This window comes from Apteryx rowi, unplaced genomic scaffold, assembly GCF_003343035.1.
Source record: "Apteryx rowi isolate R43461 unplaced genomic scaffold, aptRow1 scaffold_110, whole genome shotgun sequence".
NCBI classification, from domain to species: Eukaryota; Metazoa; Chordata; class Aves; order Apterygiformes; family Apterygidae; genus Apteryx; species Apteryx rowi.
Window position 1 is genome coordinate 1,103,198 of NW_020447309.1, and position 19,056 is coordinate 1,122,253.

At 38.4% G+C, this 19,056-nt stretch overlaps 1 protein-coding gene across 4 annotated transcripts in view; it reads right to left on the reverse strand.

The window, feature by feature from the left end:
- MTX2 (metaxin 2) overlaps positions 1–19,056 on the reverse strand; it is a 38,279-nt gene that overhangs the window by 18,935 nt on the left and 288 nt on the right. For 2 of the 4 annotated variants that reach the window (XM_026075800.1, XM_026075786.1), the window contains exons 2-3: positions 5,036–5,083; positions 4,031–4,077 (exon numbers count right to left, since the gene is read on the reverse strand). In XM_026075800.1, coding sequence (XP_025931585.1) covers positions 4,031–4,077; positions 5,036–5,083 — 95 coding nt within the window. Of the gene's footprint in view, positions 1–4,030; positions 4,078–5,035; positions 5,084–7,790; positions 7,813–13,989; positions 14,129–16,465; positions 16,493–19,056 lie in introns of those variants that run through there. The other 2 variants (XM_026075778.1, XM_026075793.1) reach the window with 2 other exon arrangements.

Genomic DNA, 19,056 nt, shown 5'->3' on the forward strand with positions numbered 1-19,056 from the left:
TAAAGATAGGAATAATTTGGCTTCTAAAATTCACTGGGTCTGAAGCTATCTTTACAGAAACAACCTTAATTCATTTTTTTCGATTTCACAATTTTTTCTTTTATATTACCATCAGATCATGTATTACTTAAGTCTCTCTCTCTCTCTCTCTCAAACACACCCTCACACAGAGTATCGTAACAAAAAACAGTGTCTTGCAAGAAAGTATATGCAAAAACTTTGTTTACTGCAACATTGCAACAGTGTCTGAAGACACCAGTAGGAGGTGGCCTACACACCATGCAAGCATCAAGAAAGACACAGCTGTACGTTGAAGGAATTGCTGACAAAATTATATAAATAATAAATAAATAAATGGCAGTGAATACAAACAGCATTTAAATTACTAAGATTAAGCATTAACAGTTTCTATTCTCCCGTCTCTCCCACCCATGGTCTAACAATGGTAACCCATAAAATCCCCACAAAACCCCTTTTTCTAAATACATAAGGTTCTCTTCCAAAATCAGAATCTGTTGAAATACAGAATAAGCAGGTAGAAATTCTAAAATTTAAGGCATTTAGGTCTGAATCGAAAACCTCAGGAATAATTCAGAAGCTAAAACCCCCCAAACCTCCCCACCTGTGTTACTAGATTTCCAAGAACAGTTCGTTAAGCCCTTTGCAATTTTTCACAGAATTAAATATTAGTATCGTTTCAAAGGAGGACCAAGATATACTGATCTAGAAAATTAAAAAGCAAGCAGTTTTTTAAAGTAAAAAGAAGTCTCTCTTTGTTTGATGGCATTATCTACATGTTAAGAGTGTTCTTACATCACCTGAGTGTAACATAATAAATCTCACTTTCTTATGCCATCATTTAATATTTTGTTACTGATTTTAATTATTAACTCAGTTTCTTCCGCTTTGAAGATGTGGAGTTGTTTAGTTATTGAAATAACTAACAACAAAAGTTGTGCATTTTATTCCTTTTTTTAGTTGTTTCTTTTAGTCTGATGAGAGTGATAAGCAAAAGCACTGGATAACACAAGCTGTACAATAAATAAGGGGAGAATGATTTTAACAATGAGTCATGTTACTAGGAGGTGTATGTATTTTCATTAACTTTAATGGGAACAAGGCTGAACATCTCAGAGGAAGAACAGAGCCTTCATTCTACATGTAACACACTCTTTCCTGTAGCAAAATAATCATTACTGAAATTACTATTTTCCCTTGATTTTAATTGCTTTGCAGTGAAAGTAAAATTACACTCAGTATCAAGATTTTGCAGCTGAAGATCAAATGAGCTTCATTTTAAACCACATTGTATAATATGCTCCTTTAAGTTGACAAAGAAGGAGTGCAAGTACTAAGATGTATTAGAAATAATGCACTAGCTCATTTGAAGTTATGTTGCATTTTCAGCAAATAAAAAGAATCTGAACACAGTAAAAGACAAAGGAATTCTAAACTTAGTCTGTTTCCAGGAACGATATTGGGTGGAAAGACAGTTTAAAAAAAAATAAATTCATTCTTACCAGAATTGGCAAACAGGTTTCACGTGGTGAGGGTTTGGGGGGGTTTTGTGTGTTTGTTTGTTTTAAACTACTGAAGGCACCACTCACATGGTTATTTACCAATTCCTATAAGACTCACTCTCTCCTCTTATATGACAGGTAGCTATATGGAGCCAGAAGTCTAGACTTCATTGCTCAGTGCAAAGTCATAACTCTATTACTAAAACAACAGACACAACCACCTTCCAGTGTCGAATCTTCAGCCCTTACTACTCATTAATTCAAACAAAACACCTGCAACAGTCCCATTGCTACACCTGCACTGAGTAACTTGCACTGCTTTCTGCTCCATCTGCTCTGTTATCAAGAGGAACGTGAAATGCCAACTGTATTGCAGGGCTGTCAATTTTAAAATGGTCAACTTTTATTCTGACTACTTACTTGCTATGGTATTGGATTTTATTCTTTATTTTATATACAGTTATCTGTATATCTGTTCTCTGAGAGGTATCCAAGAGCAGTATTATAAAGAGGTGCTGTAAGGAGATTTCAGGAAAGATCTGAAAGACCAGTTACAGCACATTTACAGTCTTGATGTGAATCATATTTCTTAAAGATTTCCTGGCTGATTCCATATTTGATCAGAGGTAATCAAAAAACTGATGCATTTTCACCACGTGGAAGCTCAACAAGTCCTGAGCAAGCTATGTATTTGCTCTGGCGATATGCATGTGCCCAGAATCAGTGCTGGGGGAAAGAGAATGGCAATCTGGAAAGAAAGTCCCAGGTACCAGCTCCTACATCCCCAACTCCCATAGCTTCCTCAAGAAAGAAAAAAAAAACCAAAAAAACAGCACAAAGATAGACCACAGGCTCTCACCAAAATAAAAAGCAAATCCTAAAATGGAGGAACTCAGCAGCTTCCTTATGGAACACACACTGGTATATTTAAAGCTTTCTGACCACTAAGCTAGTAATATATAATTATAGGTCCTAGCATCATTTCAAAATGGATCAAATATACTGAGGATAGTTACTCTTTCGCAGTCACAACCATGTTATACAGATTTTTCTAAAGAGATATGATTCCTCAATACAAAATTGTTCTATAAAGTTTAAAATCAGATATCTACCAGAGCCGTATTTATAGTCATGGCTACTATCAGCTATCAGGCCAGGGAATATTGAAGAAAAACAAGCATTTTTAATATATTATAGTTAATTCATCATCTAAGTGACATCTGTAGGATAACAACAGACTGGAAACAGTAAAGCAAAATGATGCATTAGAAAAGGAAATTTTGGGGTTATGTTGTTGTTTCTTTTATTTGTTTGTTTCAAATACAAGCCACACCTATATGTGTTGTTAGATGGTAAGAAAATTCATGACAATCACAAAAAGTAAGGCTTCTGAAGTGAAAGGGAACACTGATATCAAGTGATTAACATAAGCATGTATTTGCTTTACTGTGAGGCATGTTATAAAATATGCTGCCTAAATTAATAAATACTGACCCGTTTATTTTGGTACATCAAAGATGACTCATCTTTCTAGCAAAGTATAAAGGTACCTTTTTGCTACCAAAGAACTTATTCTTAGAGGTACCTTCCAGATTGCCAGACTGGAAGGAAAAATAAGTTAGAGATCCTAGAAGTAGTTAGCGTGATCAAATAATCCTAACCCTTTTGCTGGTAATGTCAGTTATAGTCTCCAAGTGTCCCACACTGGCCAAATGACGTGGCCTTTTTGGAGAGCTCTCCAAAACTGCTCGGTAGACCTCACACAAAAAGAAAGCAGCGGAGGAACTGTGCAACTCCCTACTACAGGGAGTAGAAGCAAAGTTGCTTCAAAGAATGGGAACCTTACATACATCCTGCTCACCACCACTTTTGCCAGCCAGGCCCTCCCTACTAATAGGGAAGGCATCCCCTTGAGATCCGGGGTTACTGAACCTAACAGGTTAATGGAGTTTACACAGACTTCACAGCCACAGAGGTGCTCTGAAGTCAATTAGAGATGCAAGCTTGTCAATTATATAGACTATTTCTAAAAACCGCATTGGATCTCAACTCTGTGTACATGATGAAATTGAGAGGAAACATCAGAGAGATTTTATGCCCACAACATGAAGCAAATACTCCTTGAGTTTGGGGCAGTATTAGCTTTGAGAATGAAGTAAGCAGCAAGCATCATGCAAGGCGTTACAACAGGGAACAGCATACCAACTGCAAAAGGTGCGAAGCACGCACAGTTCCTACAATAGCAAGACAAGCAGATATTGTGCAAACACAGAGCAATATAAATATCAGTACAAGCAGCAGCACCCTAAAAATCCTATGTCCTTTAGGTTCTGGCACTTCAGTGAATTTAAAGAACATCGGATGCAGGGAAGATAACGAGCCATTGATTTTGACAGAAACAGTTCTTAAATAATTCACTTAGGTAAATACAGTTATTTTAGCTGGAAGATAATCATTCAAAAAATAAAATGGAATTAACATCTCTAGTTTAGAAAAAGATGACATTTTACCTGAACAGCAAGAGATGATGCATTATCAGAAAGCAAAATTTGTTCGTCTGTTGAAAGAAAAAACAAAAACCACAATTACAAAAAAAAATTTAGCTGCTGACCTGTAACTGTAAGTCATTCTGACTTGCGTTTCTTACAGATAAAACAGGGAGTACATATATAATTATTATGCAGCTGGACTAGAAAACTGTGAGATGAATATTAAAAAGGAAAAAAAAAAGTAACAGGAATATTTCTCCCACAAATACAATCGCATTTATCATACATTACCAACAACATACAATAAAAAAACGCTCACAACTAAAAACCAAATGGTTGAGTTTTATGCCAATTACTCTTCTCCTAATCAAAGTTAAATAAAACCGCATCTTCATAACTCCTCTGGCTAAAAAGTAAAAGCATTCAGAAACCTATAAAAACTGCTTGCAGTTAATATTGCACACTGTGTCTAGGTCTGTCACACAAAAGAAAGATGACAAGTTCACTGCAATAAAAATTCCATGCTTAGAAGACTAGGGCTGCTACCTATTAGTCTTCATTACTTTGCAGTCTTCTGACAACTGTAGCAGGCTGCTGAGCCCCAAATGGGGGCCATAATGTGATCTGATGATATATGAAGAGCTGCTAAAGGGAGCCTGAACCATCCTAGCCTATACATTTTAACAGTTCCTTTTTACTGAGAGCCCACTTTACCACAAGACTTCAAAAATCTGCTGCCTCAGCTATTGGTGCAGTAAATCTGCCAACTGTGCCTGCAACCACATCATTTTACACTGCCTACAGCAGCCAATATAATGAGTCAATAATAAACCAAGGACCTTATAGGCCATGAATAGCTGGTTTATATTGGCAGATGCAAGCGTAGCTAAAACCTCTGACCAGACAAACAACACAAAGGAATCTTTTAACAGTTTCTGTGCTTCCTTGCAGTTAATTATGTTACTGCATATTTAATGTGTTTTTAAAAACAAAGTAATTATTAATTGCAAAAAACAGAGTACCCACCCTTCAGTTGCTGATACAATGCAGCATTTTCAGGCCAAGGCTCTGCCGCTGTGAAAAAAAGAGGAATTAATTAGGCAAGACGAACAGCAACGTGTTTGCAGACGCTAACTGAACACGAACGTTACCTAGAGCAGAAACCAGAATTGCAAAGATGCTGATGCAAGATTTGACCTGCCCTAAAAATGTCCCACTGTCACTCTTTTCTCCTGGACTTTTCTCTTCCTCACAGCAAGCAGAGAGGGCCAACACAAGGGAGAAAACCAGATCCCCAAATTGAATGCTGCAACATAAGCTGAACTTCAAGTTATGTCATGGAATGGCCTTGCAACTATCAAGCAGCAAGAGCAGCTTATTCTCCTTTCATCATAAAGATATTCTTGTGCATATTCCCATCACGACTCTGGCCACTCTCAAAAACAATTATTTATAGAGTACTAAACAAAGGATTCTGGAAAGAATGGAACAAATAAACAGAGGAGAGAGGCACAAACCTCAAAACTAAGTTCAAAGAAAGCTCTGGGGAAAGGGAAAAGCTTTTTGTCTTTTAAGGTTATGTCCTTTATAAACAGCACCCACAGAGCTAGGTGCTTGGGTATGTCAGAAACCAACCCACCATGAAGACTGGGGCTACCTTTTGCCTTAAATGATGTACTGGTCAACTTTAACATTGGTATGTCAATATTCTTAAAAAAAAAAAAAAAATTCTCAGTTGTTCAAAAAAAAAAAACAAAGACAACTAACATATTTCAGTCAAAAACCTTTGCATTTGATCAATCAGATATCACATGAATTTATGGGAACGTACAAATAATAATCAGTACTGATTCACTGTGAATGGTAACGTTAGAAAAACAGATCTTTCACATCATTTTGTCTGTTACATTCCTCGTTAAATTCATTTCAGAAATCTGTTGTCAAATATGAATTCAAGCTTTGCATTCAACACAGATTAGCTATTTGTAAATAAAGTTACTGCTCTAATCACATAAATGAAGTGTTGTGTTTTTTTACAGCAATTAAGTCTACAAATAAATGCGCGTGCGTCAAACAAACATGCTGCTGGCTTAGGTAAGGCCATTCATTGTATCATTACCTTCACAACTCCAAGAAAAAAAAATGCACTATTTTGTAACTAACATTCTTTTCTGATACTCATGAAGTATCAACTTTTATGGAAGTCACACAGAATTATAAAGCTTATAACACTGTACACAGTTTTGCAAAGGTCACTACCTTTAACATTAAGGCACAAAGCCTATCAAAGCTATACTAGTATGGGCATGAGAAAGCAACTAATCACATTTAAGTGTCATGAAAAAATGTTTTTATGTTTTATTGTAGCAGTTATTGGTTTTACACCCCCTCCATTAAAGTTTTGCCCTGGAGTAAAAATTCTTGAGGTGAAAGTATATTCACTTCTTTAAATAAAAAGGGACTAGATAGCATCTGTGATAACACAACACTGTTTAAAATTTCTCCAGGTCCACTGAAGTCTTGCAAGAGCAAATGGAATGAGGAAATTAAGAATGTTATTACCGTACTTTAGCAAACTGACCAGTGCTGAACTCTGAGAAAGTTATGAAAGTAACTAAGTCACAAAGGTACGTTGATCTGGTACATGGCAATCCTTCAGCTATCCAGCAAAAACATCCTTTGCACAAGCCGAAGATGGTACAGAGAATTTCATAGTGCATGGGCCCATTTCTACTGATAATTTTTGCCTGACCCTTTTCAGACTGGAATGTCAGATTTTTACCTAATTCTTGGGATTCTGGCCCAAACTGGCAGTGGCCTGTTTTTATACAGACACGTGGTTGAAATATTTCAGCCCCACAAAAATCAAATGAACTTTTCATTTTCCAGCAAAAGAGCTAAGTACATTTCAACAAATTCAAACATTAATTCCAGTCTGATCTTGGCACTACTCTACATGTAACCTTGGAAATAAATAACAGCTTCTTGGCACACAGAATCCAACACGACCCCACTACTAAGGCATGCCATACCCATGCTATAAAACAAAACACAAGTAGAATATTTTTTGTAGCCTGTTTGCCTTTATCTGCTTAAAATTTCCTTCCACATCCTACTGATCCCATACAGATATTCATGAACCATACCTGCTCAGGACTTGATAACCCTAATTTGGTTAGTCACGATATGAAGTGTCTATCTGAGAATCTCAGTATATGCAGGAGCACGTGCCAAACTTAAGGGAAGGAAGGGACATGAGTGGTTTTAAACTCTTGTATTCATTCAGTCACAGGCTAGTTGTGTACTGGGATATGGGTTTTGACAAGTAAGCAAAACCAGGGCAAACAGCTACACAAAAATCTCAGGCTGGGTTATCAATACACCTTATACTCCAAATTTCAGCAGTTCAAAGAAAATGAAAGAATAATATCCCCTGCATTTGGCACCTGACAGTCTCCAGAGGGAGATGACATTTCTGATGGTGTTGGGATGAAGTAGACATGTTCATGAGTCCTGAACTGAGACCTTCAGTTCTTTTCACACAACTCAGACAAAAGATAATAGATTTTTTTATTACTATCCAGACTGGATTTTAAAACAATCAACTTCACTTAAGATTCACATGCTTTTACTCAAGTCCTAGATGATTTATTTTGCAGTATGCTTTCAGAACTGGATGCAGCAGACCAAGGTGTGCTGGAAGAGTAACTGTGGTAACAAAACCAGAGGCACGTGTACAAAGCCTGTACAATTCTCTGGAAATCAGGAATTAAATACCTACTCGTCATCTGTCCTGTATCTTCCAATTACTACTCACTCTCTGTTTCCTGCTTAGAGTATGAAATAACTGTTTCTGATGGAGGAAGAAGTTTAAATACACACTGCTGCATGAGATGTCCAGTCTTGAAAGGCACAGGTTGAATTCAAATATTTCCAGAGCTTCCTTCAATCAGCCATAAAGCCAAAATCCACAGCTCAGGGAGACCAGAGCCCCACTTGGGGGGACAGGAGGAAGACTCGCTAAAGGGATACCATATGGTTCCATAAGAGGAGAAATTGTATAACATCTTTAATGTATGGCATGACTCTCGGCTTATGAATGTAGGTGAAGACATAATTTGTAGAATAATAGGCACTAATATTACACGCTGCTTCAGTTCTGTCATATTTCCAATCCATCAAGTTGATTAATGCTATAATAACTCCTCACAAACTTATCATTTGTACACTAATGAAGTCAAATCTAGTTTATCCTTCGGCAACTATATTCTTGTGGTCTGTAGATGCTAGTTTCCTAGCTAACCAAGGCCACTATGGCACTAGGTATATAAAGAGAAAAATTAACAAATGTGACGTTGATTCAGGTTCAGAAGCTTTCAACACAGATTCATATTTATGCGTTAGATCCTACGCAACAGACATTTCAATTAATTGCTCACAGGATAAAATAACTGCCTGGAAGTATGCCTCATGGGGATAGCTTCTCCACATATCTTAAGAATAAGGAACTATTTGGTTCTTTTGTTCTGCCTCCATAACCAGAGGACCTAACCCTGTGTGGTTTTCAGTGGGTCGCTCTCTCACACTTGCAATCTTCAGTAAAGGTCATTTTTCCATCTTACTGAAACTTTTCCCATGCTTAACAAATTCAAATATTTAGTCTTTCATGTGGATTCTCTGGTGTTCAGGCCAAGCAAACCTCATACTGCTGTCTTTCCACAAGCAGAGACACTAGTACCATTTCTCCCCTAATACACTGTTTTGTTTTGTTTTCTTTGGGGGGGGGGGGGTTGACAGTTATAGGAAATATCTGTTTTTGGGACCAGTCCTTCCTGTTAAATTTGTCTGAAATGACAGAAGTTACTGGGAAGTAAGAATTAAGGAGACGTGAAGACACACACAGCATCACTGCATAAGCCCTGTTTTCCTAGGACTTCAGCCCTAAAAGCTGAGAATTCAACAGATGCAACATCACCACAACCAGAGAAGTTAAATGTAAAGTAGACCATCTACATAAAATCTTCTTTGGTTTTGAAAGATGACTGCAAATACATGAGAAATTCACTAAGCTCAATATGTTTGTTAGTCACAAAGTGTTTTACTTATTAGCAGTTTAGGGCAGAGAATGCAGATTTCAAAGAGTTAACAGGGTTCATAGGTGCCAAATTAGATTTTTAGAGGAGAAATCTGTGAATTGTGTGCTGTATGTTTCCAGGGGATTTTAATTACTTAGGTTTGTAACTATCTATTAAAACAAATTCCTAGATTCTTCATCTGTCATATCAAAGAATGACTTACGAAATACATTATTTTTGCTCATACATAAAGCTACCAAAAACATAATGAGACATGACAGTGATGTTAAATTCTTTGCCACTAAAAGTGTATTACAGTAGGTGCATTTTTCAGATTTGGAGGGAATTTTTTTACTGCAGCAACATTAAGGCCAGAGATATTCGATCAGAGTTTTGACTTTAACATTTCCAGATATTTTGGACTATTTCAATAACAAAAGTTTATGCACTTGAATACTTTGGGGACAGCAAGAGAGAAGAATGCACATATGCCATAAGAAAAGATACTTAAGAGCACCAGTCTTCACTACCAGCAGGGATGAGCGGCTCGCCTAAGGCCTTGCACATCTTAATTCCAACTACTGCTCTCAAACCAGGACATACTATACTTCTCAGCAGTCCCTGCAGAGAGGTGAATTACAGCTCCAAAAATGAGAGGTTGCACTAAAATTCCCACGAGAAGCCTGTGGAAGAGGAAGGCATTGCATCAAATTCCCAAGTCCCTGTGCAGTGTCTCAGCCCCGACAATTCCTTCTCCAGGCTGTTCATGCATTTTATTAGAGCACAAAACAAGGTTTCAAATCCTGCACTCAGAATAGCTGGGAAACTATTCATCCTCTCTCAGTGCAACCTGGATGGAAATGGGGGGAACAGATGTTTTCATCCACTTTTCCCCAAGCAGCTTCAGAATGATGAAAGAGCCATAATGAAATAAATGGTTTACAGTTATGCCTTTAATCCTGTTCCTTAAAAAAAAGTAAGACTTGGACTCTGAAAATGATAAGACATGAAATACTTTGCATGTTAAATTGTGGAATATGCTAAACAACAATTTAGCAGCTTCAGAAGTTGAGTATGAATAACCAGTTTCAAGTAGTACGGTATGCGATGTGGTTCGCCTTGCTAGTCTGCCACTCACTTAGCACATCTGTTGTCAAGCTACAGCATTCTTGAATATCATGCACAGATAAATGCAAAAGACTTCTAGATCCAGGCATCGAGATGTTCCCTCCCTCAAGGGAAATGAAGTTATTAGCAGGTAAAAAAATTTTGTAGGAAAACACTCAACTTGAAATTAAGTTGTTCCCAGCTCCTAGCAATACCATAAAATGTGGGTGATGCAAGAACATTTCTGGAAGGCAGTGCAGACTGGAAATAATTTTCAGTTATAAAACTAGTCCATGCCTAAGAATCATGGTTAAAGAACTAAGACTGAATGTTCCTATATGGTTTATTATTCATCAAGTATTAAAGCTATACTGTGAGCCAAACAAGAAGAAAGTCAAGATGATCTCTGACTTCAAACTCCTACAAACTAAAATTTACTGAATTTTCAGTAAATTTATTCCTTAGTATCCTCTACTTCTGTAAGTAAAGTACTCAATGGACTAACAATCTCTTTCAAGCAGTTCACTGTCTGATATCATCCAACTGAGGCTAGTAGTACCTGGCCCTGGATCATCTGATCTTTTCAGATCTTTTCAGTGCAATTTCCTGAAACAGTGAGTAGAAGTTTATGGATTGTACAGGAATAAAAGCACCTTCTCTGAATTTGCAACATTTGCATGGATCAATCTCTTTCTGTCATTTTTTAAAAAACTTTAAACTTTTTAAACTTTGATATTAAACTTGAATAAAATAGAGGAAGGCTAAAGCACCTGTATTTACCAGTTTGGTTCACATGACATTAAAGAACTGTTAAAACCACCACAAAGTAAGATATCCTCTATTAAAAGCAAAAAAAAAAAAAAAAAAAAAGTTGACATTAATTTGAACCACTGTGTTCCAATATTCAGCTGGAGAAATTAACTTACAAATTATTCTCACAATCTCCTTTAGCATCTCCCTAGGTACAAATTTGATTAAATTATAATGAGATACATCAAAACTGTTTTCTCACAAGAGTAAATACTAAAAAGAAATCGAGTCTTGCTTTTGGGCAACATCCACACCCAGCAATATTACTTACAAATCTCCAAGCACTATGTAACAAACATCATAACAATCAGCAGGAAAATAGTTAGTTATCCTATTTGGTTTCACAAGACCAGTACTATGAGGGGGTGAGGGGGGAACTGCTGCTCACTATATTCTAGATGAAGTAACCCAAAGAAAAACCCACTGAAAGCTCTCCCACAGCCTTCAAAAGGAAAGAGGATTATTTATTATTTGATGTCAAGATGCATCAGAAGCAGATGACCACTTCATTCTCTTTTCATACTATAAACTTTAAGCTTTGGTCACACTTGCAAATAGCAATATATTCCTTAACAAGAAAATGCCAGGAATTGATGTGTTTATAAATCCTTATTACAGGAAATAACTGCAGGAACATATTTTGATTAATACAGTGAAGCTGCAACACTTTGGAACCAAAGCAATTAAAAGTATACCTCTCACACATTAACAGTGACCAGTAAAGGAAGTATGAGAAAGTTGTGAATTAGCTGCCTTAAGACCAACCAGTTCAACCTACCCACACTGAGTGCAGATCAATTTTGTGTAATTGGCCTGATTCCATAAACTAACAAGGGCCAAGGAAAAAAAAAGAAAAAAAAAAAGTAAGCATCAGCAACTCCCCGGCTCTGCTGACAAAGGACCAAAAAGTGTTTCATACTGCCTTGTCAAATGAAAACCGACTTTCACACAAGTTAAACAGTATGTGTTAAATCATGTATCAAATAATTACATCATTTGGTTAAATCCATCCCAGGCCTTCTTCTCAGAGAGACTGCAGTTCAGATAAATCATGACTGTTCAGTAATTATTGATCAAGCAGACGTGGCAACATAAAGACTCAATCTCAGGAGCAATTCTCAAACTTGAGTTTCCTGTGGCTGGAACAGTAAGAGAGGCTGCGTGTGACACACTATTGCAGCAACCATTTAGTATGACAGAATCTGCTTCTTCACCTTCCAAGAAAGCTATTAATTGCATGTATTTAAACATTTGTCCAATTCCTTTACCATCTTTGAGTTGACTGCCCAGAGCATACACATCTGTGGTTCAACCCTCCAGGGTGCTTAGCATTCTTACAGTGGCAGGAGGCCATGGGAGGGAGATTGCTCAGCACCTCAGCGCCTGCAGAATCACGCCTCACAGTTGGGAGAAGAGAAGGCCAAAAAAAATCACTAAAATCAAATTCTTAAACAAAAGTTGCTCCTAAATCAACATCTGGATTTCTTTTGAAAAGCAGAGAGAGTGCCAGCTAAATGTTCTCAAAAGATTTATTCATAAAGTCCTGAAGAGTTGGATCTATTTCACTTGTTCCTGATATTCAGCATAAATATTCCATCTCAAAGAAGTTCTGTAATTCTTAATTATAGCTTTTTATAGCTCTCTAAATCAATCACTTCCCTTTATGCTACTTAAGTCCCTTGCTCCTCTTGGCCCCGACTCAGGAAGTTAAACAGCAACCTTAGGAGCTGTCCTAAAGTGCAGGACAGTGGCAAGGTATGATACTCATGAGTACTTTAAGTGCCTTACCAGACTGGAACATTTCTTAGCCAAGTTGTCTATATTTGCATATTTTGAATCAGTCCTTTGGAAGCTCTCTGAGATTGAGATCCCCTCCTTCTCTGTAGTAGTCTGAACTCTTCTCTCCCAGGCATGTTTTGCCAGCAGTCTGGAAACCGTTTCTCCAATGTGTCCCAAAGAGCTTCCTACTTTCTCATCCACAGCACCCATACYCTGATCCATGACAGAAATCCTCTATGTCCTCCCACCAAACAGGACTTACCTGCTCCAAAAGCTGCTCCCCATGGACAGACGTCCCTGCCCACCTAGTCCTGACCCCTCCAGCCTTTCATTTTCTCCTTATCTTGCCCAAGACCCTGAGTGCAGCAGCACCAGGAGGCACAAAGCAATGACAGCAGAGACTCCACGTGCCTGAGTCTTGCAAAGGGGTGAGGAGAGCTGAGATCTCTAGACAGGAGAGCTCTGCAGGGCAGAAATGCTAACAGAGTTAGCACTGGTGCAGTTGGCCAAGCTTTCTGCCCCTAGCAAGGGGAAAGATGCCAACGCCTCCTATGTTGCTCTAGGGCTCACAGTCTTCAAGTCAGCCCAGAAAAGAGACAATGCTATTTGCAATTGCATCTCTCAGGCTCTTCCTTGCCTCTGGGAAACATTGCAAACTCCCTGCCTCAAATCTGAAAGCCTTTAAACCCTTCCTCATAATCAAATCTTCACCTTCTTCTCTGTTTCTTTTCCAAGACTTTCAATGAACACACTTCAATGGGTCCAGAATTTCTCCAATACAGCACTCAAATACAAAAATACAGGTGCAATAGGACAAAACCTCTTGGAAAGTTCTTGCTGAGGATGCAAGCATTGCACTGGCTTCAGTTTTGTTATACAGCAACTGTCCAGAATTCCCACATCTCTTTCAGCATTTCTACTTTTGAGGTTGTACCAATTCAATACACTCATTTCAGTTTACTTTTTTTTCCCCAAATGAGACTGGTATTATTTTTGGATTTTTCCTGTGTTCTTTGCAACATCATTGGTATTTTTTCCTTTGATGTTTGCAGTCTTTCTGATGCATTTCATAGGCTTTACTATTATATACAACTTCTTCCAGTTTATATTACTCATGTTCATATAACAACTATGTCTTTTTCCTAATAACTGAAGGGCAGAACTTAAAAATAATAAAAACATTTCCAGAATGCACCTGCAGTTTCTCACCCACGATGCTTTCAAAGAGACAGCTGAAAATGCCCAGAAACGCATGGGATGCCTGTTCAGCTAGAGCAAAGAAGGACAACAACCAAGTTCTTTCACTCCTTCTTGTTTTGAAGAGGAGGYGGCTCACAGGGTCAAAAACCTACAGAAGGAGACTAGATAAGTGCCTAGGGACAGTCAGCGTGTCCAGGACCAGAAAGAAAAAAGCAGCAAGAAAAAGGAGAAAAATCTGGTTCCTCTCCAAGGTCATTTTTGTACAATCTCCTGTGAGCTAGAACACAGTTAGCCTCCTGAACAGCATTCTTACCCAAATCATTTTACAGCTAATGAAAGCTTACTTCCAAATCAAATTAACAATATCAAAATACATGTTCTTTTTCATTTACTAGTTTTATCATATTTCTAAAGCAATCCAGTTTTCTTGCATGAGAAAAAATAAGATATTACTTTAACAGAAAATATGTAACAATAAAATGGTGATTAGAGAAAGACTGCTTAATGGAGGCAGAAACAACTGAAGAAGCGTATTCTATTATGATTTGTAATTATATTGCTTCTTAAAAACAAGAAACAACACTATTTCAAAATGAAATGCATACTGTAATATCATAATTATGAAAGAAAGCTGTTTTTCCTCTGACCTAAAAAAAGATTAGATAGGCAATCTGCTCAAAGGATTGGCTGAAATCAAGCCATAAAACACATGCATCTGAGCACAAATTCACAACAGAAGCCTAAGTAAAGAGACTAAACAAGAGTTAAATGGATTCTTTTTAGCTTGATCACAGGAAAAAAAAAAGCACATGTACATGCACCACCCCTAAGAACACTGTCAGATAACATCATATAATCTGACAAATTTGGTATTTCCCAATCTCCTTTTCTTGACTGCAAGCATCTCTGCAGCAGGCTTAAATAATCTGTGCTGTAGACAATCTATCTTTAAGYAAGAATGACTGTTTTTTCATCATGCAAGCTCAAAAACTGTTAACATTTACATATGCACATTTTGATGCACAAAATGCATACTCAGTTGTTTAAATTGTATGCCTTTACTGCAGGAACAATTTATGTGGCCAGTTTTCATTCCCTATACATTTGTTCTAAGCCAAAATTGCAGCTTGTCTTAATACATAAAACATGCACATAAGAGATTTATTTTTGTTCTGACATATCACATTGGAGGTAGGACTCACTGAGAATGTAAAATATCTAAAGGCAGAAGGGCATCTGTTTTTCAAACTGCATTCATTTTCCCTAGTACTAAAAGTAGTCTAAGATCCTTGGACATAATTCAATTGCAATAAACAAAAGTAATTTTCCAGAGATCAAAGGACAAATAAGGGTATTATTTTCTCTGCTTTTTGATCACCCATCTAAAACTAATGTTTTGGAAAAAAAAAAGTAAAGAATATTGGGTAATTTACTGATCAATTAAACATCTTTTCAACAATCTTTCCTAGATGATTTGAACAGTCAGTCTCTCCCAAAACTACTAGTGTTGGAGATTAATTTTCTGGACCACTTGAAAGCTGGCATTCTAATTCTTCTTACGGAATAAACACTCATTTCCTATCCTGTTAATATGTGATTGATGCTGAGCTCCTCTAAACAAATTCTCTACCATATTATCCAATTAATATAGTCTAGAGTTCAGAAACAGATTACTTAAAACATGTGACATGACATGCTTACAATTTATGAAGCTATGGAAATATTTGTTTATTAATCTCTAGGACACAGTATCAACATCTTTGTATTTCTGAATAAGAAAGTGAATGGCTGGATGTCACTAAACCAGAGTTACCATAGAAAGTGTCTTACTGCACATAAGTGATGTGGTCATCATTTTGTATTTAATCATTAATGTGTTACAGCAGCAGCCTAAGCTCAGCATGCTCAAATGAATGCAAGCTGCACAGAGAGGGTGCTGAATTATTGCATATATGCAAGCAGGCAGGCAACTGATTAAGCCAAGACAGTGAATGTGGTATGTCTGAACTGAATGCATAAACTGCAGGAAAGGTGAAGCTAGGTAGCACTTATTAAAAAAAAAACACACACACAAGTGTCATTGTGTGGAAAAAAAAGTTGTGATCCGCCCCTCTACTAAAACCCTCCCCTATTTTAAAACATTTCTAGAAAACAAACTGCTGGGATGACTGTATTCAAATGTGTGTACAAAGAATCATGCTTTATAGCTGCTRTATAGCTGCAGCAGTTAGAGTTAATTGGAACTGCCATGACAAAGTGATTGTTTTTGTGAAAGGCCCCTCTATTACAAACCAATCAAATTTCAGTTTTATTACTGATGTGAAAAAAAACTCTTGATCATTCTTACATTTCCATGCATACATAATAGGAAGACAGTATTCACTATCAGAGATATAGGGATAAGACAATATTAAAACAACAATCATTGTTAAGTGGTATTTTTTCCTTCTGATACATCATTTTTCTTCCTCAAAAATATTCTTACGTTTTGGGTCATTTATATCTTTGTGGCACCAGAATGAAATATTCTCTGTGTCTCTGTGCAATGTCTCAGGAAATCTGGAAGTGCTGTGGATATTGGCCAAGATCCTGGATAACTTAATTTTTCCAGAAAAATCTTCCAATATGAACAAATTGAGTGATTTTGCCTTTATTTAGTTTCAGTCTGTGACTGGTACATAACACAGATGAGCTAGGAAGGCCAAGACACTCACTGGCAAAGTATTTATTATTTTCAAGTCAGATAACTGCTTTTGACACTGATTTGCTTTTGGGAAAGCAAAGGCAATGTCATAATTTTGTTTTAAAGAATGATTCAGTGGACAGGTCTGCAACAAGGATTTGTACTGTACCTTGAATCACAGTAAGTAGCCAAGTAGCATCCAACAGAAGTACAAGATTAATACAATACAAACCAACCATTTCTGCTCTGCACAAACAGAGGAGCATTGCCAGTATTTTTGCATTAGCTACCTACTCTAACTACAAAATGAGCATCACTTAACACAAGTTAATTGACTGACAGCTAAAAGATGATAGGTTATTGTTTCAAGCTTATTAAATGTGATAAGGGTCCAGAAGTATATGAGTAGCACTGACATCCCCAGAGAACCATTTTAATAGTACAAGTTATCATGAGAGTGTGAGACTAATACAAGCAGCACATGACTACCCTGAACAGGAGGCAAGAATCCCTCTAGGAGCAGGGAAGCAACACTTGAGCAAGGAAGGAGAAGAAAGAGTCAGTTGTTGCAGAACTTCGTCTTATCATTTCCAGATTTTCGAACGCATGCATTTTCCTTATACTCTTCTTAATTTGAATTTTTCATTTTTGTAGCATGCAAAGATTTGCTTGTTTTGCAGAAAGCTGCTGTTCCAAAACAACATTTTCAACAAGAAAGCAATTAGCTGCCTACATTCTCTTTATAGTTTTGAGTTTATATTTGCAATTCCATAAGAAAGTAAATATCAGCAAGCTATGACTCCAGAATTTTCATAAAGACCACAAAACAGAAGCACACAACAGTATCAACACCTACTGACATATTTCATCATACTTATGTTTAACAACATACGTCAATAAAATACACTAAAGAAATCACAAATACCAGTAAATTGCATGAAGCAATGCTGATAGAGACTATAACCTCCATATCCTGACAAGACTCTGGCCCTTGGCACGTAAGTGCAGCTTGTGCCGGTACCTATGGTTGGCATTAACGAATCCCAGTCCAAGAGTCTAGGGAAATTTTCAAGCATCTCTATGGTACCTCTGCACATCCAGATTCAAGGTCCTCTGCCCTCCCTCTACCCCACCAGTCAGATGCAAGCCAGCTCTAGAAGCTGTAAATTTATATTAGAAAATCCAACTCAGACTCCTATGTTAGAGCTTCCACTGAGTGGAAGAAGACCTGACTCGTGGGACCTGACCTCTCCTCGACACGTTTACAGCATTTATTCTTTGAGAACTTATGTGGCAAAAAGAAATCAGAAATCAAGTTAAATGAGTAAAAGGAAACCTGACTAAAGCACTAATTTTCAGTGTACAAAATACTAAGGACATTTTGAACTTCTTAGTCAGGAGTTATTGAAGAGGAGTATACTCTTCCTTGAAAGTAGACTAACAACGCTTTTTGCTAATAAACTCTATAATGATATGCATCATTGCGCTTTTACAGCAAGGCTTACATCCAGTGCACATGGCCAAGCTGTAGTGAATCCCAACAGTATTAACAAGTAACGGAGCTGTCATTACATTTCTCAGCTTCACAACAGCAACACAAGAAATAAGGCACATCCCCACGGGGGCGCAGAAACAGGACGGTTTTGTATCCAACTCCCCCACAGAATGAGACTCAACCCGACAGCTGTCCTGGTAAATACGATGCACAATTTTAAACGCTTCAGAGGACACAGAAGCTGTTAAATCTAAGTAAAGAGGTACAGTGGTACAGCTAGGAGTTGCGCACTAAATAAATGAATAAACCTAATGAAACTCTACAGCTGTGTTATTCAGGTCAGGCAAGACGGTGGTAGTGGCTAAGTGTACGGAGGGCTATATTTGGGGAAGTCTGTCAGGAGCTGAACTTCGCACAAAGCTCTGGAAGCCCTGCTGCCGCGGCCGCACAGCCCGGCTTTCCCTTAATACCGCCCTGAAGCACCCAGGAGGCCTGGCTCGCTCCCACGACGCTCCCGCAAGGCCCCGCGACGACGCCGGCCTTGCCAGAGCTCCCCGAAACACGCGGGCAGCGGCACCGGGCTCCGGCCCCAGCGGCGGCTCCAACAGGGCCCCAACGCCGCGGCGCCTGCAAGCGGCCCCGCGGGGGGAGACCCGGGGGCAGAGGCCGGAGCAGCGGCGCCAGTTCTGGTTCTGGTTCCGGGCGGGCCCAGCACAGGCCGCCCGCGGCGCCGGGGCGGTTAACGGCTCCCCGCCCGCCGCCGCCACGGACACGCGGGTTTTCCCCCGCGCTCGGCCGCGCCGCTGGCCAGCGCCTCTCTGAGGAGAGGGAGAGGAGGGAAGTAGCGCCCGCGGCCGGCAGGCGCCCGGCCCGGCCCGCCCCCCGCGCCCCTCACCGG